The sequence below is a fragment of the Astyanax mexicanus genome, chromosome 16 (genome assembly GCF_023375975.1).
Source record: "Astyanax mexicanus isolate ESR-SI-001 chromosome 16, AstMex3_surface, whole genome shotgun sequence".
NCBI classification, from domain to species: domain Eukaryota; kingdom Metazoa; phylum Chordata; class Actinopteri; order Characiformes; family Acestrorhamphidae; genus Astyanax; species Astyanax mexicanus.
In genome coordinates, this window is record NC_064423.1 from 22,935,329 (window position 1) to 22,959,866 (window position 24,538).

The window sequence follows — 24,538 nt, forward strand, 5'->3', positions numbered from 1 at the left end:
TATCGGCAAGTGTATAGTTATCACGAAAATACCATGAAATGTTGTGATATTATTTTAGGTCCATATCGCCCACCCCTAAATAGAATATTGTTTTTATATTCTACATGGTATCTTTAGGGATTTTTCTTTAAGAATGCATTCAGCATCTTTTAATGGGTTTGATAACAGCTACTTTAGGTTTCACTTTTTTCCACAAAGTAAAGAGAGAGAGATGCTTCTTTTGATATTTTTCTTTCAATTGCTGTGTGGTCGCACACTAGGCTTAATCTACTCACTAGTATAAAGCTTTTCCAGAAGTAGAGGTTGTTATATTATATGAAATGTTCCAGTTCAGATTCTTGAATGCTTTTTTTCACACCGTCTAATATCTAACTATTGTATTTTATGTCTCAGGTGGTCCCATCAGCCCCAGCAATTGGTGACACTGACTACTCGGACCCCTTTGACGCTCGCCAGGATCTGCAGTCAGAAAACCGCCAGGGTCCCCCCACCCCGGAGAATAACGGCTACATGGAGCCTTATGAAGCACAGAGGGTTATCACTGGTCAGTACAATACTCTATAAAGTTTCTATAAAGCTTCCTCTTGAGCTGCTGTTTGCTGGAGGACAGCACAATAGGCTGTTGACTGATCTGTCTCTCAAGTTGTTTTGACCTTATGATGGAGGTGTCCAATTCTTGAGGCCTGCAGTAATACAGGGCTGCAGTCTATCACAGTTTGGTGTCTTTCCTGTTCAAATACACACAGTGAACCTGCTAACTAAATGTTGAGTTGAATCAGGTGTGTTTGCACAGGGAATTCACTGAACTGTGCTGAAGGTTGTGCCTTTAAGGCCAAAACAGTATCAGGAGTCAATGACACAATGACACACAATCACTACCCATTATGACTGAACGAATGACTTCATTTAGGGCAATTGTTTAAAATGTCAGAGAGTGACACTTGAGACAGCAGGAAGCTCCTCATTTATTCCTTCATATTTCAGTTTCGGAAGAGAAATAATCTCTCAATCTTTAGCTGTTTAATATTCATGTAATTTTCATGTTCTCTAGTCTGGCACTGAGTGTCTTCATTCAGTGTCTACATGCCAGTCTTTCACACTCATTTACTGAGTCTGCTCATTCATTGTAGAGTGATCTGCCATGCCTCTAGGGGGTCTGGCTGAGATAGATAGAGAATGAGAGAAAGAGAGGGAGTGCAAGAGAGTGACTGTAAGTGTGTGTATGTGTGTGTTCTCCCTTGTTCGAGTTTTCTCCAGTCAGGAAAATTCTCAGTTTAAGCTGTTATAGAAGGGCATCCAGTCACATTAGGCGCAGTGTTGCTGTGTATCCAAGCCTGTCAGTCTTTTAGTCCATTTATACTACAGCTATGAATGAGACTACTGTACGGAGAATATACATGACTGAATCAATTTCTTAATTAAAAAAAATACAATTTTACCTTCAAGGTTCAAGGGCATTTTTCTTCTTGAATTTGCCATCAAAGACACTTGCCTATACTACAGCTGTAGAAAATAATACTAAGAGACCACTTAAAATGATGTTTCATTAATTTTAATTGAAAAAAATTAAAAACCTCTGAAATATAATCAAGAAGATGCTGGATAATCTCAAGCCACCAATTTTTTGCACCAGGAGAGACATAAATTCATCCAAAAGCAGTGTGTAAGACTGGTGAAGGAGAACATGCCAAGATGCATGAAAACTGTGATTTAAAAACCAGGGTTGTTCCACCAAATTTATAAATATGAACTTGTTTTCTTTGCGTTATTTGAGGTCTGACATCTTTTATGTTATTTCAGCCATTTCTCATTTTCTGCAAATAAATGCTCTAAATGACAATTTTTCTTTGGAACTTGGGAGAAATGTTGTGCGTAGTTTATAGAATAAAACAACAATGTTCATTTTACTCAAACATATACCTATAAATAGCAAAACCACTGAAGTGTTTTCTTATTTTTTCCCAGAGCTGTATAATACCTGTATGTTTCATATCAAAATGTTCAGAACTATCTCAGTTCACTTTATAATGAGGTATCATGTGACCTAGAACAAGTGTGTAGAGTTAATCTGGTCCTAAACCAGAAAAACATGAGTTCTGATTATAAAAAAAGGTTTTACTGAGATATAAGAAAATAAAGTTTTGTAAATACAGTTACTCATCCTCAAATGGAACCTTTGTATTTTTCTTAATTATTCTCCAAGTTATCCCTATATTTGTGCAAAATACAGCCTCTCTGTCAGGTTCAGGTGATTGGCGTATCTTTAGTGATACTTAGTGAGGTTCCATTGGTCAGTTTCACACAAAACATAATGAATCCACTAATTACACGTAATGACGGACACACAAATCCACCAGTCAGACAGAGTGAGAGGCAGGACCAGCAGAACAGTCTCGAGAGTATTAGAGAGTTTGCCCTGCTGGCACATCTGTCAACCGTGTTAAAGATCAATTTTGGGTTTATATAGGAGTCTATAACGGATGTCATACATGGAATACCCCAAATCTATTGCTTTGCTTGATTTGAAGATTCATGCACTGCTTACTAAGGACGACAGATATTCACATTGTTGATATGATGCAATTTGCTGTCACACTGCAGTGATGCTTTCACACATAATGAGACATCTGAAATTGTGCTCTTAACTTGTAGGATTCTGTTCTGTTCTATATTAATGCTTTATACAGTGATCTGGATTTTTGACTGTAGGGAAGAGTGAATAGGGCACAGTTTGGCTTTATCTTGATTGTTGAATTGAGGGGGATCATTAAGATCAGAGCCACAGAGCTCTCTGAGGACTACAGGAAGAAGTTTGTAGATGTTGATTAGTCTAGGATGAGATTTAAAAAGATAGAAGAATAATTAATCACTAGATCTTTAGGAAGATCTTGCCACATTTGAGGTCAATGTACAATGTCTACCACTATAAAGAGATCAAATAGGATTGAGAGTGCAAGAAGGAAATCCTTGTTGTCCAAAAATAATATCAGGTCAATCCTGTAATAATTAAATAAATATTCCTATTGATTAGGGGTATGCCATATTATATCGTATCATATCATACAACATAATATTACCAAATTTGTTTTGTAATTTGTTTAATAATAATATATGTGAATTATAATATATAAAATTATAAAACATTGGTTAAACACCATAGCTATCAGTAAACTCAGTGTATAAAGAGTAAAAGAGAAAAATAAAGAAAGAAAATTGGGGAAAGAATAAAAAGGGGGAAGAGGAAATAAAATACAAAACAAAAACACTGACATATATTTAGAGTACAATTTTACAATTTGTCTGATATTCTGCGAACAGGCAATACAAAGTATATTCTATGATGGACATATAGTGAGCTAGGTAAGCTTTTCTATGAATACAAAAAATTGGTCCCATGTTTTATTAAATTTAGTACATTTTTTAGCAGAGCCGTTCATTGGCCATATCACCCTATGACTGACTAAAGAAACTAGGGTTTGTATCATAATTGAAATGGTTAAACTCTCAGACCCCAGATCAAATGCATGTATTATACCTAGAGACCAGCTGTCTGAAACTCACTAAAACACTGAGCTGGGATAATTAATGGCTAATCTAATTGAAATGCTCCATTTATTACTACAAGTGTCCCAGTGGAAGGGTCCCACTGGAGTGTTTGCTTGCAGATTGGAGTGGAGTTAAGGGTCACTTCAGTCACTATTGAGGTTCCTACAACACACTTATCAAGCTGCTGTTGTATAAGAATAAACAAAATGATATCTGAGATATTAGTAATATGTTCTAAAATAAGTAATAACATACATTTCTATTTTTTTTGACTATTAACTAACCAGGGTTCTCCTCTTGTGGTAGCTGAAGGCCACTACCACGTGTTGAACCTCACTGAATGAACCCTGTATTTTTTCTGTGTTACTATATTCATATTCAGAGCAATAGTTTGGTGACAAAGTCATATTTATAAATAATGTGCAAAACTATAGCACAGCCCAGGCTACAGGAAATATTTTTAATGCTGCTACTGTTTTTTATATAGACAATGCTGCCGTACTGCATCAGGAACCACATTATCAAGTGAGATTACTTGACATCTCGACAACTTGACATGGTTTGAGGCAAGTGCGTGATTATTTAGGTCCATGGTGTACGTGATGCTAATGATTGCTATCATGTTAGCTTCAGTGTCTCAGAATCTAAATAAGCAAACATCACTCAGCAGATATGTCTTGACTTGTGCGGTGGAAGTGGTTTTGTTAAAAACATGAATAAGTGCATGTAATGCACACTTCACTCTTAGATGGATGGGCAGATAGATAGATGGATGGATAGATAGGTAGGTAGGTAGATAATTGGACAGGTGAGTGGGTTGGATGTAGATGGATAGAGAGAAAGGGATGGGTGGGTTGGGGATGAATAAATAGATGGATGGATAGATGGATAAATTGGTGGAAAGAGATAGACTAGTAGACAGAAGAATGGATGGATGGATGGATAGATAGATGGATGAGTAAATGTGTCAATGGGTGGATGGATAGGTGGATGGATTAATTGACTGAAGGATGGATATATGGATGGATAAAAAGACTGATAGATGTATCGATGGATAGACGGATGGACAGACAGACAGACAGACAAATAGATAGGTGGATATGCGAACGGATGGATGATGGATAGGTAGGTTGATGGATAATCAGACAGGTGGGTGGGTTGGATGTAGATGAATAGAGTGATAACAAGATTGATAGATAGATGGATGGCTAGACAGATGAATAGTTAGGTAATTAGGTGGTTATATAAATGGATGGATAGGTTGGTAGATGGGTGGTGTGGCTGCAGATAGAGAGATAAAGAGATGGATAGATAGACAGATAGATGGAAAGACTGATGGATACTTAGGCAGACATGTGGTTATATGGATGGATGGATAGATAGGTAGATGGGCAGTATGGATGTAGATGGATTAAGAGAAAGAGATTGATAGACTGAGATAGATGGATAAACTGATAGTTAAGCAGATAGGTGTATGGGTGGATGAATGGATGGATGGATGGATGGATGGGTAGTGCGACTTTATTATTAGCACATTATTCCCAAAGTCCTACTTTCTGTTTTTCTGTAGGTTTTTTCTGGAAAACTTTAGTCTCATTATTTAAAGACTTTTTATTAACATCAGTTTTAGTGGCTGTAAAGCTGAACTCTAAAAAGAAACACTAAAAAGCAAAGAATTCAGTCTTTTCTGCATGATAACAGGATTTGTATATTCCGTACTGGAGCTTCTGTCAGCAGCTTCACCCTCACCTGAAGCCCCTTAACGTCTGCACTCTGATTCCATCCCTGCGTGTTCTCCTTATCTGTTAATAAGTGTTAGCGCTGAGGTAGAGAGGAATGTCTCGGCTCCTTCTCTCCTGTCGGAGGCTCTTAGCGTCAACATGCCGTTTCCCCCCCCCTCCCCCTCACCTCGGGGTCCGTCCCCCTGAGGCCTCCTCTGTCGCTATGGAGACAGCTAGGGAGCCCACCACAAGAGAGACGTTTGAAGGTTAAAGTTTGCCTTGCCCCTGTTCACAGGCCTTCACCATCTTTTTTCCCCCCTCTTTTTTCTCCTCTTTTTTTCGACTGGCCTTCCCTCGCTGTCACTTTGCCAGCACTCCTCCATGGTGATTTATCTTCACTGTCAAAAATTTCACATCTAGAGGTGTTTACCTGCCAGCTCGTAATTGGAACTACGGTAACCTGAAGGACTGAAGGTGGACGATATGGCAAACATCGAACTTCTTCACAGCTCTAGAAGGCATTTCATGTTTAATATATATGCGACATTTGAATCAATACTTTTGAACTGGATCTAGTGCCAAGTTTTGTAGACTTTTGATAAAGTAGTTTTAAATGTTTCTTTGAATGATAGCATGAAATAATCATGCTTTTAATAAAGATTTGAAGGTTTGAAGAGTGTTAAAGTGCAGTCTGTATTATTTAGTTTTTAAAACTGAAAGCAGAAGCATTTCTGAGTGAAGAAAGGACAACATATTATGTTTATTGGTACCAGTGTGAATGACCATCCCTGCTATGCCTAATACATTCATTCTAAAAACTGGGGTGTCAGGTTGCTTTTAGCGTGAGTTTTCTGGCCACGTCACATGTCTGTATGTATTTACGTCACATGTACAGCCTCTAAAAGAGGATCTGGCTCAGTTTTACTGAACGTGAGCGGCTGGTGAAGCAATGGAGACTTCAGAAGGGGAAACTCAGACCTCAGTAGCTTCTTCACTAATTGTAAAAACAAAGTGTGCAGTTGAAGTGAAGTTTTTCACTGAGCGCGCTCTCTCTCTGACTGAACATAACCTGGAATCAGATTCATCCGCATCACACCTTCCCAGTTTAAAATGATTCTTCCGCATGCTCAGTGCAATTACTGACTATCACCAGAGAGGGCCTTAGATCCCAAAACTTACAGACATCAGCTTTAAATATGTAAGGACCACATTTCTATAGACCTTTTTAAAAGGTTCTTCACATTCGTACATTTCTTAATACAAACATAACACCTTTTTTGGGACCAGAATCACCACTCATCATAATCATTATGCATCATTTGTCAGTATCACTCAGCTCGTTTTGCAGTCCTGTTAAGTCCATAGGGACTTCACAACACATGCAAGCATAAGAACATAACATTGTGGTTTAAATTAGTGTTGTGATGTTCAAGCAACAACTGAGTATGTAAAACTTTAAAGCTTAAAACAGGCAATAATCACATGACATAAGTTGTTTTTATTAAGTAAATGACGTTATGATTCTGTTTATATCACTGTTATAAAATATCATTCCCAAATACTGTCATTTACAGTAAAGCATTATCACTGTGCAATACATCATGGCTCTTACGATGATATAAGCTGTTTATAAATACTATAGTCTTGCTTTTCAGACACTTTTACTCAACAAATTCTCTGCATGAATGGCTGAATTTGCCCACAAAGTATAGCTCCATTCACTTTATAATCCATCCTGACACTTCTATCACCAGTCCCATTATCAGTAAACACAAGTGACCCAATTCCTTTGGCCTCAATACATCTCTGTACCATAGGAGGAATTCCTTCACCAAGTTTGACAATTGTTGTGGTATGCTTCATGAGATTGTGAGCCCTGTCTTTTCTCAACAATGTTTGTCATTTTAGTGTGTATCTTAAGAATTTTGTTTCAGAACTAGTTAGGGTGTTTTAAGTGTTTTCAAGAAATTTCGGCTCTTTGCCAAAAATAGCTCATTCATTCATGTGCATCTAAGATTGCCACAGGATGGGACGCTCACAAAATTTTACACGGCTCTCTAAAAACGGGTGGGGGGAAAAAAAACACAGGCCCACCAACAAACAAGAAACATTGAGCCGAGAGCACCGCTGGGCACCTCCTATCCATCAACAAACAAGAAACTTTGAGATGTGAGCACCACAGTGCACAACCCCACCCCTTAAAAAACAAGAAACATTGAGACACAATCAAAGTAAAAGTGTTCCAAATCTGATTTTATGACCAAATGTTATGTTATTTTAGGGTGTTTACTCAGACTTTTTAATGAGACCCATATCTAACAACTGTCTGAACGGTTTGTGGTGTGTAAGTGACACGCATGCACTAAACAGCAATGCTTCACATTAAGTTTCGCTTTAATCCTTGCAAGAATCTCAATAGCCATGAATGAGTTCAAGCTGATAGCTGGGCTTATCACAGAAGGATATTGAAAAAAGGACATGTTATTCGAATACAGTTTGGTGTTTAGTTTGGATTTCCTTTCATGCTGCAGCCGTGATCTCGAACCTCAATCAGCCGATTCGTTAGGCATCAATATGACTATATCAGAGCTCTGTTACCTAGTTTTCCTATTTCCTGTTTTCTCACATTAAATTCACATTTTACTTACCGTATTTTTCGGACTATAAGGCGCACTTAAAAACTTTTAATTTTCACAAAAATTGACAGTGCGTCTTATAATACGGTGCGCCTTTTGTATGGATTTTACTCGTCAGGTTGTAAGGAGCAGTAAACACACACTCCGTGCAGCGTTATAGAGAGTTTCAGTGCTATACAGAGTCCAGAGCCGTGCAGCTCCGAGGCTGAGCAGCAATAGCATTAGCTAGATGCTAACCGCTAAGCTAGCTAGCTTATTCACTGAGATCAGTATTATCTAAATTTTACTCGTCAGGTTGTAAGGAGCAGTAAACACACACTCCGTGCAGCGTTATACAGAGTTTCAGTGCTATACAGAGTCCAGAGCCGTGCAGCTCCGAGGCTGGAGCAGCAAATAGCATTAGCTAGCTTATTCACTGTTCAGAGATCAGTATTATCTAAATTTTACCCGTCAGGTGTAAGGAGCAGTAAACACACACTCCGTGCAGAGCAGCAATAGCATTAGCTAGATGCTAACCGCTAAGCTAGCTAGCTTTTTCACTGTTCAGAGATCAGTATTATCTAAATTTAGTACTTTTAATACTGCTGGAGCAGTATTATTAGAGTTAGATGCTAATCGCTAAGCGTTCACCGTTCAGAGGTGAGTTATCGGCCTGTAAGTCTGTGCTGCTTTGCCTGGCTAGCATTAGCTAGATGCTAAGCGCTAACTCTCTCAGAGGTGAGTTTTATCAGCCTGTAATCTGCTTGTTTACAGTGTTAAAACAAGCTACGGGGGACGAATCGCTAGCTAATATCTCACTGTCTTACCAGAACACGCAGGATTACTCAGTGTAACGCTGTCGTTTAAGTTTGGGTTAACTTTACTAGTTTAGGTGACTAGCTAGCGTGCTAGCGGATAGCTATGCTAACGCTGGTGCAGCAAGCCTTAGTGGACATCTGGAAATCTAAGCTTACTGTAAATAAACTGAAGCACGTTACTCACCCAAATAAACAGTTTTCAGGAGAGGAATCTGTGTAGATTAATATCCAGCACTCGTTTGACTTTGAAAGAGCTAGATTTATATATACTGAGACGCTCCACCGGCAAGCGACCACCCCCGGTGGGGGAAGGGAAACATGGCGCCACCCCTGTTGACTTTGATATAGGCACCCTTTCTAGTGTCACTTAACGCGCCTTATAATGCGATGCGCCCTATGTATGGAAAAATAGCAGAAAATAGGCGTTCTTTGATAGTGCGTCTTATAATACGGTGCGCCTTATAGTCCGAAAAATACGGTATGTTTTTCTTTTTGTCTCTTTGACATAAGAGTTGCATGAATTCTGATCTGGTGTTTAGACAGAGGCGGATTGCCATGAATCAGATTTGTATAAAATTTCAATACCACATATTGAAGTGGCTCAAATTGCAATGGCAAATATCAGAATTGGAATTTCAAAGATTAGATTCAGTGTGTTTTTTTTTTGTTTGTTTTTTTTTTATATAAAAAAATAAATAAAATACTGCCACACATGTGCCATATGACGCAAAATATCAGATTCGGGCCACACTTACATGTGGTTTGAACAAAGCCTAAGAAACACTGTTCTGTGACGCCATTGTATTGATGCCATTCTCTTACTCTCACACTATCAGTTTGTATCTGTTGTGATCTTGAGTGCTTTGCTGTTTCAGATTAACCCCACAGAAAGCGACCTAGGGGTCAAAACAGGAAGCTTTCATCTCCTCCTCTTGTAAATTCTCTCACAGTTTAATGTGAATTGTGTTTTGTATTGGTGTAATGCATCGGTATCAACCTCATCAGTGTTGAAAGGCACTTTAATTTTTTTTTTCCTTCTTAAGATGATTGGCTCCCAGCTGTTGAGTGGTATGGGGTATAGAGATGGAGATGACTGCAGATGACTGTTTGTGAGATGAGATATTAAAATTGGGCACTAGGGGTGATGCCTGTATCTTTCCTGATGTTGTTGTCTCCCTTCTTTCTTTCTGTCTCTCTTTCTCTCTCTTTCGATCTCAATGTCTATCACAAGGATTGTGTTAAGCCTTCTCCATATGAAATCTTGAGCCTCTGCCAAGCTGTGCAAACACAATTTGTCTCCCCCTCAAATGTGTGCCCCGCCACTCCTCAGCACACATTTTCATAATTAATGTCTCCCGGCGAGGGAGCCCAGCTGGGCGATGCAGGAAACATATCGATTTCACGTTACGTCTTGTTTTTCTCCTCGCAACCTGTCTCCATCCATTCTAATGAATAAATGCTACTGCTTGCCCTGCAGCTGTGGGAGCATTCTGTTGTTGTTGTTTTTTATATGGATGTAGTAGGACAGAATATTGTTTCCTTTTTTTTTAAACGGAATAAACTGTAGTTACTTAAACCCCATGCCTCCACATTTCAATGAATCTAGCGTGTAACTACACAAATTACATATTTGTAAAATTGAATACAATAATATATATTTTTAAGCAGTAGTCAATCTGTGCTTAATCAAATTATTTGGTTTGGTTATTTCCATTCAGTTACACAGATGTGACCTTTAATTTGTTTTGTTTTTTTATTTCAAACTGTGTATTTTGTTATACACTATGTAAGGCCAAAGCTCATGGGATAGCTGTATGTAAATTAATCCTAAAGATCCTAAGTTTTCTCAGGGGAATAGCAACTTGGCAAAAGCCACATCTGTATAAGTGGTTAGGTGTTCTATTGTGAGTGAGGCTAAACACTGGCCAGAGCGCTCATGGCAAAGCAGAATGGAATGTCTCCTCTGTCTGGCCATAGCAGGTGCTAGATGGATGGAACATTTTATTTAAGTTTAATTGCAGGCATTTAACATTTCACACTCCATAGTTTCATATATGGAACCAGAAACATCTGTTTTGCTGATTTTGACTGAATCTGAGCAGAAACTATAGCTCTATACTTTGTAGAATTCAGCCTGGAACTTGTATCAGTAATCCAATTGCAGCCATATGCCATATTAAGAACTAAGACTGATCAGAGCAATCTAAAGTGCTGCCACTATGATCGGGAGATTGGTAGTTCGAATCCTGGTCATGCAGCTTCCCATCAGCTGCCGGACCCTGAGAGAGCACTATTGGCCTTGCTCTCTCTGGGTGGGTAAATGGCCTCTCTTCCCACATCACTCCAAAGGGTGATGTTGCTCAGCACAAGGCGTCTGTGAGCTGATGTATTGGATCCGAGTCGCTGCACTTTCATCCAAGCACGCTGTGATGCTACTCGGCAATTAGTGCTGTGCGATATGACGATAAATATCGTTTCTACAGTAATTTCATCAATTATTCATGCAAATATATAAAGTAGGCTTTGATTAAATGAATTGGCGTGGTCACTTTGCATAAACTCGGTTTATATAAGTGATAATAAAGTAATCTTCGCACAAAAAGCTGTGGTTTTGAGACATGATGCTGCTTTGCGTTATTTGATGGACACGCGCGGGCATGCTTTACGTTATTAAACTCATGAGAGCTGAACAATGTAGACGCATGGTTCTTTTGAAAGAAATTAGCTACTGCATCTACCTCATCTGTTTTCATTTGATACATATATATTGCTGCACTAAAAGGTAGTAATTCTCATTTGTGAAAGTTTGATTTAATGTCACTTTGAAATAAAGTTGGAAAAAAGTAAGCAGTGATATTATTTTGTCATATTTTTCGAAGAATAACTGAAAACATACTTAAATGTGGTATGTCATGATATATATCATAATCGTGATATAAAAAATTCCATATCGTGATATATGATTTTTTCCTATATCGCCCAGCACTATCGGCAATGCTGCTTCAGCAGCAGTTCAAAAAGAGGAGGTGGCTGACCTCACGTGTGAGGTGGCTGACCTCACGTGTCAGGAGGCATGTGCTAGTCTTCACTTTCCTGATGTCGTGATGGGAGATATACAGCTAAGTAGTATCTAAATGGGTGGAACAATTGGTCTAGCTTAATTGGGAGAAAATGGGAAAGAAAAACAAAACAAATCAGGCTTTTTTTTTTTTTTTTTTAGACTTTAATGAAGGTGTTTTGTGATTGTAGATTTTTACAGTGATGTGCCTACCTTCTCAATTAATCAGTGGTGAAGTGCTTTTTGATACTATATGGAAAATATCATATTGTAGATGTGTTGCTTCATTACTTAGGTTCTTATATACATTAGCATCATTGAAAAGCTAATAGTAAAAAAGTCATTGGCAAAATTACATGAATGCTTGACTACAGATAATGGCAATTAGTAACAAAGAACCCTAGATCAGCCCCAGTCTCTCTCTTTTTTTTCATGCTTATTTTTTTCCATCCATGCTATTAAAGGAATATGACTTTAGACCTGAAGTCTACTTGTTATTATTTGGTGCTGGCAGCCTGTACTTATTTTCTCTGTCATGTCACAGTCTGGAAAATCAATAAAAATATATAACGTATAAAAAAATATATATATGTTATAAAAATGAACTCCCAACGCGGTATGGTCCAATGGTCTGTTATTGACAAAATGTGTTGTTATATTTTATTGTTGTTGTTTTTCTCTGAACGCAAACTGTGTCTAAAATAAGTTAAATTGAGGAAGTGCCTAGAACAAGCTCTAGCCCTGCCATCTAGTGGCTTTTGTACTTTTGCACAATTTTGTTTCCTTTTTTATATTCTGTTACATGTTATTTGTGCTGTATTGTGCATGCATAAAATATTCATAATAATAAATACACTTTTAAATTAAAGGAGCATGCATGGGTGGTCTAGCTGACCACTATTAATTCAAGGATCGCTGGTTCGAACCCTGGGTCATGCTGCGTGCCATCAGCAGCCGAAGTCCGAGAGAGAGAGCACAGTTGGCTATGCTCTCTCCTCCCCACCCCTTATTAATTAATTTGTTAGAGAAAAATTGTGACTTGCCTGAGAAACCCTGTACTGTGTGGGGGGAAAAAAAGTCTAATGTGATGAATGTGTTGTCTCAGAGCTGCAGAGGCGAGCTGGAGGCCGGGGCAGAGGGGAGGTTCAGCTGTATGATACTCCGTACGAGGAGCAGGGGTCCGGACCCACGGAGCCGGCTGAGGAGGGCAGAGAAGGAAGGCTCCCACAGGACGACGAGAGGCCAGCGGACGAATATGACCAGCCCTGGGAGTGGAAGAAAGACCACATCTCGAAGGCTTTTGCAGGTATTTTATGACCAAAACTGGCCAGTGATAAAGAGAAAAAATGACTCCAAGCCTGCTAATGAGAGAACATGCTTTCTATACTTTATTTTTCCACACAGGCTCTCATCTATTATCATCCATGCTTTTAATGAATTGAATTAAGAGTTGGACTAACAATAAAACATGATGTTAATTTTTAATCAAGAAACAAAAAAAAAATAGTTATGGGCCATTTCACCAAACGGGTGTCATTTCTGTCCCCAGGACATTACATGTATAAATGTGCACACAAAATAACTTTAAAATACATTTTATTATTAAGCATAGTGTCTTGTGCATTGACCTAACTAAAGTAAAATATCTTTACATAACAATTTTATAATAAATCCGTAATATTTAGGTTAAAATACACATTTTTGTTGTGTCCCTGGGTTTCACTCAGTCCTGTTACCGCTACACATTAGCCCATCTGAAACATCTGGAACATTCTACAAGTCACATCTACAACAGGAAGTTATTCTAAAGATCACTGGAAGACCAAAATAAAGTTCCCTCATTAGTTTTTCTGTATATTTGATCTTATTGTAACTATGACTGAGGAGGTCAATCTCAACACTCATTCCTGTTACCTAAATTAATTCTTAGATCTTATTTGTTTATTTTTAATACATATAAATACACATTTTGGGAAAATCACTAGAATGTGCTCATCGTCCTTGTGCTATTTGCATAGCCGCCATTTAGCTAATTTTCATGCTTTTGCTAATTCTATGATAAAATCTCCTTCCTGTTACTTTAATTCCTGTTACTCCTGAGTTCCAGTAACAGGAGTGAGTGCCATTAACAACAGTGTTCAATTATTTAAACATGCAGTCAACCGTTTATTTAAAATGAAGACTTTCTTGAGAGAAAATCAAAGGAATTAGTGGACTTTTTAAATGTCACACGAGTTTTGTAACCATTTTTGGATTAGAAACCTTGTAAAAAAATATGAACTAAAGCTGCCTAAGATTGACCAGTAGATGTTTTCAAAAGATAAATGCAGGTGTTATTAGATTCAGAAAAAGTAAAAAAAAAAAAAAAAAAAGTTACAACAAGCAAATGGCACCCATTTGGTGGAATGACCCTTATTCAATGACACTTGTAATTCCACTACAATTCCTATAATACCATGCAAATCAAAACTTAACTTGCTAATCTAGGGCCCAGTTAAATTTGCATTATTTTTTCCTAAATTCATTTTTTTCTTTTTTTCCCCTTTTAAGATTTAGGGTCTCATTTTTGTATTCCCAATCTGTTTTAATTCTTAATTCCATAAAAACCCTTTGTGTTCTTTGCACCACATAGATCATAGGTAGCTGCTAATGACTTACAGCTTGACCCCTTAAACTTAGGTTAATGATTCAGTCATTAATCTTAAAGTGACAACTATCTTATAGCCGATTAGCCTAACAGACTCTGTGGAGTCCCACAGGATTCCATTTTAGGAACGTTGAAACTGACATTGTGAGCTTACATGCAGTTAATTGGGTTTAAGAGGTCATGTTTAAAAAAAAATGCGCTTGTGAAATTTAGTTCCACATTAAACATTTTTGGCTTATTGCGTACCATATATTTGCCACATGACTGCCAGCAAGGAATCATTACATTTGAACCCTAGTAACCATATAATGAGTGGATGAATACATGTACTGTTACACCTCTACACTACACTACAAAAAGTAGACAAAATAGTACATTTACTACACTCTTAAAATTAAAGGTACTTTAAATGATTATTTAAGGAATGCCATAAAATAACAATTTACATCATAGAAATGTGTGAGTGTAAAACAGAAAAAAACACATCTCTATTAAAAAAAATATATATATGTGGCAATCTTAAGGAATCACTTAATGCACCTTTAAGTTTTAGGGTAACAAGTTATACTAGTTCCTATAGTCTGGCTATGGGTAAGAAGATGTTTGAGGTTTTGTCAGTTTTTTTTAGCTTATGTCTCAAGCTTGTGTTAAATTCATTATCAACACAATAATGAATAAAACAATACATCATGTTTGCTCTGTCCTCTCTCACACATCTCTGTCTCTAAAGTGGCCACCTCCTGCAGTTCTTGCAACAGCCATAAAGCACAGCAGAATTGCATTAGTCACAGTATTACAGGAAGAGGCTGGCAGAGATGAAGTGAGATTGATAAATTGAGTGGGATGTTGGAGATGCGCTGGTTTACAGGAGTGGTGCTGGCACTTTTGCTAATTTACAGCCTCACACTCTTCTAATCAAGTGCTTGGGTTGGGGGGGGGGGGGGGGCACAGATGCTGTTTGTGTTTCAGCTCTGAATCCAATGTATATTATTTGAAAAGCTTTCTCATGTTTTATGGGCAATCCGCAGAGGTAACTGTGTGTAATGTATGTCTGTGTGTTGCATTAGGCAGCTTTAGAGCCTGACAGGAACTAATAGTGCTGCATATCTGCTGTGACCCTGCTGGGGGAGTGATGGAGGGTGGGCTAAAGGGCTGAAGCCCCCCTAAAACACTCAGGCACACACAGTGAGAGGAGAATTAATGACGACCTCTGTGGGAGAGAGAGAGGGAGAGATTTTGTGTGTGTGCGTGTTTGTGTGTGTGTGGAAAATAAAGACTATTAAATTGGTGTTTTTCTGTGTGTCAGAGATAAGATGTGTGAAAATGTGTGAAAAAAGATGTGTGTTGCAGCTGAGAGGTGACATATTGATCTCTTTCTGCTGTCATTTCATTTATGTCTCACTATCTGCTCATCTCTATCTCTGTCAGTCTCTTTCTGTCTGTTTGTCTACACTTAATCTACATCAATTAGTAAGCAGTTGCTGCAGCAACAGCCTTTACTCTTCTGGGGAGGCTTAGGAGTAGATGTTAGAAGATTTCTGTGAGGGTTTGAACGAAATGGCCAAAATGTCTTTTATAATATATTTCTTAAATTTGGTTAATCTGATCTAATTCCATAGCCGTATGAAAGCCACTGCCTGTGGTGTCTGTCTACAGTATATATAGTGTTCTGTATATCTTATATATTATATATTACTTTATGAATCCTAAGCCAATTTTTGTTAGTTTGATGTACCTTATATTTGCATAATAATTACAAAAAATACCAGACCATATTTTTTAAGGAGATTTTAGGCAACTCAAATATGTCTTCATTTAAGATTTAAATATAAACAGAGTTTATATATTTGACCATATATTCAAAGTCCAAAGAAAATAAACAACCTAGATGTCCGTTATTAGTTGTTAGTTTATATCTTTCTGAAGCAAGGACTCTTTTCTCCTATTATGAAGCATAAAATAGCAAAATAGGTTAGCTGTGATGCTAACAGTAGGGCCGCAACTAATCTATTAAATCATTTAAAATCGATTTATTAAAATAGTTGGCAACTAACTTAGTGTTCCTAGAGCCTGCTAAAATAGTTAAACAAGATATATATCATTCTTAGTACATTTTATATCTTACTCATGTTTAGCAAACAAGTTAGCATTAGCCTTTTCTTCAGAGTTTTCTCTTCCACCTTAAAAGTAGCAGCTCGACATGCAGTTCCATAACAAGCAATAGCTTTTAGCTAATGTTGGCCACAAGTTCTATTTTTTTCCCCGCACTCAGTGTTAGTAGAGCCTTCTAGATTTTTTTTTAAAATCTGTGTTAGTGAGTTCTCCCTTCCACCTTAAATGCAGCAGCAGTTAGCTACATTCAGAGTAAAAGAAAAAACAACATTTTGAAATAATACATTTTTTCAAGGTATTTTCTCTAATGTTGTGTGGAAGTGTGGAAGTGTCATACACTGTTTTAAATAATTTAATAATAAAATGTATGTAAATCTTGAGTTAATTCTTCATGTAAACACTAGTAATTTTAATAATGGTAGGTTGTGTGTTCCTTATACAATTATAACATTAGCACAATGATAAAGTTTGGTTTATTAAATAACATGCTGAAATCAAATGTTGTTTTATGTCCTTTTTATAATCAAAACACAATCAACAGATTAATTGATAATCAAAATAATCATTAGTTGCAGCTCTAGCTAGCATTACTTAAATGCTAACTGGGTTATTCTCTGATTTAGATAATAAAATAAATTCTGGTGCTTAATATGTCTTTGTATCATGTCTGTAGTTTCCTCATTCAGATGGGTTCTGAGTGATGCTGGAATATTAAAAATATGTTTAAAAACTAAATCACTGCAATGTAAATTCATATAAAACCAGTGGTTTATCCCTAATTCAGCCACAAGAGCATTAGTGAGAACAGGTCCTGATATTAAGAGGGATAGCTACAAACTGCAAACGGCACTTATACACCTTTATTCAATTCAATTTAATTTAATTCAAATTGGCTTTATTAGCATGACTGTTTTAAAAAAACAATGTTGCCAAAGCACACAAATGTCAAACCTCTAGTTCATGCCTGGGACTGAGCATGGTGACTCTAAGCTTATGTTCTGCTTTCTATATAGAATATCCCATTCTATTATCATTGCTTTTCTATGAAGGATATAACATTTAATGAACATAATTTGGAGTGTGTGGAGTGTGTGCACTTTCACATATGTGTGTATTTCTTTATCTGTGTGTGTGTGTCTCTATCTCTGTGTCTTCAGTACATATCTCTTTATGTAATTGTCTCTGTCTTGCGCTCTCTCTCGCCCTCTTTCTGCATGGCTGACACACTTTGTCTGATAAACCACTGCAGGGTGCCGAGGGGGGCAGCTTCATCTGTTGACTCCACACAGACACACACACACACACATACACACACACACACAAACACACTTTTCCTCTTCATCATCACCCCTCCTCCTTCTGCACCTCTCTTTTCTTCACCTACACATCACACCCCTCCACACACTCAACAGGGCTGATTACAGAGAGACCAGGAAAGGAGGGTGTGTGTCTGTGTGTGTGTGAGAGACTGAGGGAGATCTAGACATTGTCCACACTTTCTCTATTATGTCTGAGTCTGCTCAGACGAGGCAGATTTTCTTCCAGTGCATTGTATGAGAGCTAAAAAAAATAGTGATATCAGAGTATCTCTAAATTATGTTTTGCAATACTATTTGAATTCTCAGAAACATCGTGTTGATGTAAATGAATAATTTAATAGGTAACATGTAAAGATTGATGGCAGACAGTGTTTCATTGTGTGTTGTGTTCAAACCCTGACCACACAAACCTCCTGTTCTGATGCTGATGCTTAAAAAAAGTTATTGCATAAAATGTAGATGTGCACTGAAATGAAACCATTGGCCAAACGCTAAATACGAACACGTTTTTTTCGCAGTTAAAATAATCAATTTCTCCTTAAAACACTAAAATATGGCTATAAACTAAAGTCATTGTTTTGAATATATTATTCTGTATTTTGTAATTTTCCACCAATATTCCAAATAGTCGATGCATTCCTTATTTTTTTTTTGCATTTGATGTTGAATTTTATACTATGATTATATGATACTATTATCTATACTATGTTTTCCCAAAAGTTGAATTTAAAGAAGGTCTTGCAATACAATATACATCATACAATATATTAACACCTATCATGATGCTGGGCATGCCGAAAGCACATTGGCTGCCTAGTCATGACGCAGTGGCTGACATTATCATTAGAGGTAGGGATGGACAGTAATTCGATATCAATATTTATCACAATAAATATTGGTTAGTAGAATGTTGTTTGAGCATTACTGTTAAGATCAAGTTTTCTATATTCTATATACACATATATACATATACCCGCTTTTTAAACATGTCTAAATGTTCTGGTAACGTCACGGCAACATCACTTGTCAGTGCTTTAATTTGTACTTTTGGGAATGTGACTTTGATGCTTCCATAATGTTAGTGTTTGTCTAACTGAGAATTTTATGTGTGAACGCTCTAAAAACGTTGTAAATAACAATGAACCTATATTGTGTCACATGTTTCCATAACGGTTTCCGGTGTTCTGACTTGAGTAAAGTAAAGATATAATACATATATATCAAATAGCAGGACTTTTTGACCAGCGCAATATCATCATTCTGATATCAGAAATCCAGCTGCTGATTTCTAAGCCTCCCTGACACTGTTGAGGCCAGCCGCTGTGTTTATTAGCATTACAGGTAAACCTGGCTGAGTTCAGCTGTTAGCTAGCATTGCAGCTAATCCGCATTGAGCCTGAAACTACACGCTGGTACTCTGCGTTCAGAGAGCGGGTGGGTTAATTAGCTCTTCTAAATTGTGTTTGAAAAGAATAACATCATCCAATGCATTAAAAATATGCATTGTTTGTTTTTTATAAACCAAAATAGACTAGTGATACTTGGATCTTCTTAATCTTAAATCTCTTAAATGACCTTTTCTCTCCGAGTGTGAAGAATGTAGCCTGGCATGAAGTTCTTGAAGTGTGTGTGTGTGTGTGTGTGCTGGATTCAGGCTGCTAGAAGTATGCTCATGGTAAAGAAGACAAGCTCCAATTGCTCTCGCTCTCTCTCTCACTCTTTCACTCTCACACTCTCTCTTTCTTGCTCTGTCTCACTCTTTACCTAACTCATTCACTCTCTCTATCTCTCTCGTGCTCTTTTGCTCTCTTTTGCTCTCTCTCTTGCTCTCTCTCTCTGACATTAATGAAAAGGCATGTCTCTGGCAATTCCATCTCTTGCAGGCACACACTGGGGACGAGTGACAGGGAGGTGAAGGAGGACTAATGTCTCACTTTAGCTGGAGAGGGAGAAGGAGGGAGATTTAGAGGCATAAACAACAGAGACGAGACGCAGATTAAAACAGATGATGTGTAATGGAATAAGGAAAGCACAATATATTTAGCTGTGTTCTTTTGTACCATTAATTCTTGCAGTAACATTTTAAAATCCCCCCCCCCTCTTATGTTTTCCTCCAAACATCAGCAGAAGCAGCAGCATTGCCCCAGCACTCTGGCCTAATTGCTGTGAAAAGTGTGTTTGTGCTTTTACAGTAGATTGTATTGTACCCTATTAAGAGTGTTTTATGCTGCAGCTTGTGCTGTTTTTCACATTGGACAGAAGAGGAAGTAAAGGGAAAAGAAAGACATTGTGGGAACAACTTGTGTTTTGCCCTCTTTTTTTATGTATATATAAATATATAAATATAGCGCTGACCTGATCATCTGGCCTCAGAATAGCAGCAGTGCAGTCAGTTTGATCATCATGCTGAGAGACGTGTGTCCCTTTCAGTAATGTACAGGATCATAGCTACAGGTTATCTGTCTATATGTGTTTCACTATAGCTCACAGACACCCTGTGTAGCTTTGTAGAGCTGTGTGTGTGTGCGTGTGTTTGCATTGCAGATACTGAGACAGAGTGTACCAGTGTTTTTCCATGTTTGCCTTGTGTGTGTGTTTTCCGGTCAGTAACTAACACAGGCTGATGTGCTGCCCTTTGTCAGCATTACTGGAGCTGTCAGGTGAAGAAAGGAGGTGTGTGTGTGTGTGTATGTGCTGTGTTCGTATGTGTGTGCTTAGAGCAGCAGTGTGTGTGTGTGTGTGTGTATGTGTGAGGGGAGAGAGAGAGAGAGGAGAGAGACAGGAAGGTGTTAATAGGGACTGGAACTGGACAGCATGGCTGCTTAGCAACCTTAACATACAGCTACTGCTTTCATGTATATTGTGTGTACCTAAACACACCTACACACAAACAAGCCTACAAGAGTGGGCTATAAAGTCCAGTTCCTCATATTTGCCAGTAAGTGTTGGCAAATATATATATAACTACAGTGATATGCAATGATTTAGTGATATACAACTTTTAGTGATTAATTAGATAACATCATACCTGTCAAGTCTCCCGTTTTGGCCGGGAAACTACCGTATTTTACTCCTCTTTCCCGCCGTCCTCCCGTATTAGTATTTTCCCGTAATTTTTTCCGTATTATATTAAAATAAAATAAAAACTTTATTATTGAGGCGACAGGGCACTGGTCACTGTGTGTCTCTTAACCAATGGTAGTGCCAGTTCAACGAGAAAGTCCCGCCTTTCAAATGAAACAGCCAGTCAGGTTCCTGGTTTTGCGGAGCGCAATGTAGGAAAGAGCTAGTCGGAGCAGCTGACGTTAAAGCATATCTGGATATACAGCGAGGTAATGGAGCTAAACATGTAAACTATGATGACGTTGTTTCTGAAACAGACAGATCAAACCGTGTGCTTAAGAAAATACAGCTTGTGACTCAGTTAGCTTAACTTTACAATTAGATGTTCAACCTGCCCTGATCAGCCAATAACTATTTCATTTTCAAACTGTGTTTATTAATTTAGGATTGCAGGCCTACTGTAAGCTATAATGAACGAAACTGTATTTTATTTTATTAGTTCAGGGCTAGTTTAAGAGTATTGTGGTGTAAATTATTATTTAGAAGGGGCAGAAGAGGTGGTTGATCTGGAGAGAGAGAAAATGTGAAGAAATTAACTGAATTGATCAGGACTGGACTGATCAATAGAAAGAAGTATTAATGAAATTATTAATTGTTTAGGCCCCTTTGGACTAATATTTACTTATGCAATATATCTGGTCCATGTCCTTTTTGTAAAAGCTGATGATTTCATGTAAATGTCTAGAAAAGGGTTTTACTTAGGCTGTATTATAAGAATTACATATATAGGAATGTCCACAACATTTCAGTGTCAACAAAGATAGACCTGTCAGATTCTGATAATCTAATTGTAGTTTGTAAAAGGTTCCCAGGTGGTTATTTTAGATTTATTGTAAACCTGTCTTAAAATATAAGGGATTCTGAACCTCGGTTGGGTTGGTGGGCGACTCGAAGCAGGTGACGGAAAATTTCCCTTATTTTTAAGTCCAAAACTTGACAGGTATGGATGACATAGGTGCATGAAGGAGATTCAATAAAACAGTGTATTTTTGTGTCTACACACTATACAAAAGTCTCTTTTAAGTCAAGGATACTAAAAAAAGAGTTTGCCCTGCTTTTATTGGAGTAACTTGAAGTAACTGTCTCTATTGTCCACGGAAGGCTTTCAAAAACCTTGTCTCCCATTTTGCATTACATTTTCCTCTTTTTGATATAGAAAGAGGTACCACATGCCATTGGTCAGGAAGTAGTTTTGTGTCCCATTACTTTTGCCATATTCTGTGTAAGCTAAAGAACACTGGATTGACCTGTGTAATTTGCCAGTATAATTTGAATCTAACATTGTTCCAATTGTAGACCAATAGAAATTCTCTAAAATATATATATATAATGTTTTTATGGTTTATTCTCTCTTATGAAAAAATTTAAACACAGTTTTTAATGTAATATTTAATAGAATAGAATATTTTACATTTTTCTTAGGTTTCATACACTGTCAACATGGTCTGTAAACAGGTGATCAATTTTTTTTCCAAAGTCCTTAAACACCTTATGATTTCTCAAGATTTTTCTTTTTAAAAGCTCCTTTATTTTTCCAACATAAATTATACTGCTCAGATCCTTATGTTAAAAGAGTGGTGCACATCTAGTGCTCTGTTTATCAGAGATATCACTATTTTTCCATAAAAAAACAACTAAAGCCATAAGATCAGCAAATTTTAAAAGGATGATAAAACGCTAGGGGGTTCAAAAGCAGTAAAATATTAAGCAGATTAAGCAGTAGCTTAATCCAGTAGCAGTATTCAGTATCAAATACCTAAATATTATGCGCTTCTGAATTTCACTTAACACATCAAATATCAGTTGAAAAATCTGTCTAATCTACTTGTAGATACTTTTCTAGATGTAATATATTTCAGTGATCAAACAGGTTTTGCAAATTTGGCATGAAAAAAGGTGTGTTAATATGCAAATTACTCATTGTTGATTCAAAGCTGCCAGGTCTGAAGCTGCAGGTGTGTGTACAGATGTGTGTGTGTGTGCAGTTACAGGTTGGACACATGGGGTCATCTTCTGATCCAGCCTGCTATGCCTGACCACATGAGGCCATTGTTAGCCACCAGACATCAATAATGCACCTAGAGCAGAGTGAAAGCTCTGTGTGTGTGTGGGTCATGTGTGTGTGTGTGTGTGTGTGTGTGTCTGCTGGTCTCTGGATTCAATAATTAAACAGACAAGCAGGAGATGTATGAGTCTGTCTGTTTCTTTCTTACGTTCAAACACTCCTTTAGAAAGAAGGAATGAGGGCGCCGTGGCTGGTGGTCTCTTATAAAGCTGTCACACATGAGGAAACACACACACACACATATACCCCCCATCCCTTCAGCCATCTCTTCATGTAATCCTGTTTGAGTGTGAGATGTGCCTGTGTGCATTACAATGATGCAACGTGTGTGTGTGCGTGTGTGTGCGTGTGTGTGCGTGTGTGTGCGTGTGTGTGCGTGTGTGTGCGTGTGTGTGCGTGTGTGTGTGTTGAAGGATTGAGATGGTAATAAGCACACATCACATTTTGTTATTCATTTCATTATTATCTGGAATGTCTGCTGATGCTACTGATTGTCCCCAAGCATCACTGGCCTCTCTCTCTCTCTCTCTAATCATGTCTCCTTTCCTACTCTCCTCCTCTCGCTATTCATCTCTCTTCCCCTAAAATTCTAATAACTCTCTCTCTCTCTCTCTCTTTCTCTCTTTCTCTCTCTCTCTGTCGCATCTGTACCCTGTCTCCGGGTGGTGACCTGGTCAGGGTCAGATTTGAAGGAGCTGGCCGAGCTGCCCTGGCCTCCTCCAGTGGGCCAGCTGGAGGAGGAGCCCTCTGTGGGCGAGCAAGGTGACCCCTGCTGACCTCTGACCTCCTCTGCTGTGCCCCCTCCTACTGTCCTGCATATGTTCCTGCTTGCCCAGTCGCCCACACACAGCATGACACCTGCAGCAGCCTAAAAGATTCCTTTTCCCACAATCCCACTTTCCCCAAGCTTTAGGGCCCTTCTTCTGCACTGTGCTTCTGCTATGCTCTCTCCCTGTAGAACTTCTCCATGTGTTGCTTAAACCCTGATCAATATCTTTGTTTGTGGGTTTAGTCCAGATGTCAAAAAGAGCCCATATTAAACCAAAACATTTACAGTTTATAGTATATAAACTATAAATAATGTACAGCAATCAAAATCAAATTGAGTTTTTTTTTTTAAGTCAAAGATTCTTTTAGGCTATTTAGTTTTTGCCATAGTAAAAAAAAGACAACATTAATAAACCCCTGCAAAAAAATTATATTTGGCCAAATGTTAAATTTTGTTTGTTAATTTTTTTTTTTGGAGAATCCTAAATGGAATACATACTCTGGATATATATAGCTCTGGATACACATATCTTCAGTTTCTGAATCAGTTTCTCTCATTTTGCTATTTATAGGTAGATGTTTGAGTAAAATGAACATTGTTGTTTTATTCTATAAACTATGGACAACATTTCTCCCAAATTCCAAATAAAAATATTGTAATTTAGAGGCTTTATTTGCAGAAAATGAGAAATGGTTGAAATAACAAAAAAAAGATGCAGAGCTTTCAGACCTCAAATAATGTAAAG

At 37.7% G+C, this 24,538-nt stretch overlaps 1 protein-coding gene across 3 annotated transcripts in view; it reads left to right on the plus strand.

The window, feature by feature from the left end:
• The window catches only part of shdb (Src homology 2 domain containing transforming protein D, b), a 41,261-nt gene that overhangs the window by 10,017 nt on the left and 6,706 nt on the right, over positions 1–24,538 (plus strand). For 2 of the 3 annotated variants that reach the window (XM_007233272.4, XM_015601292.3), the window contains exons 3-5: positions 394–544; positions 12,864–13,064; positions 23,703–23,786. In XM_007233272.4, coding sequence (XP_007233334.2) covers positions 394–544; positions 12,864–13,064; positions 23,703–23,786 — 436 coding nt within the window. The remainder of the gene's footprint in view (positions 1–393; positions 545–12,863; positions 13,065–23,702; positions 23,787–24,538) is intronic. The other variant, XM_007233273.4, reaches the window with a different exon arrangement.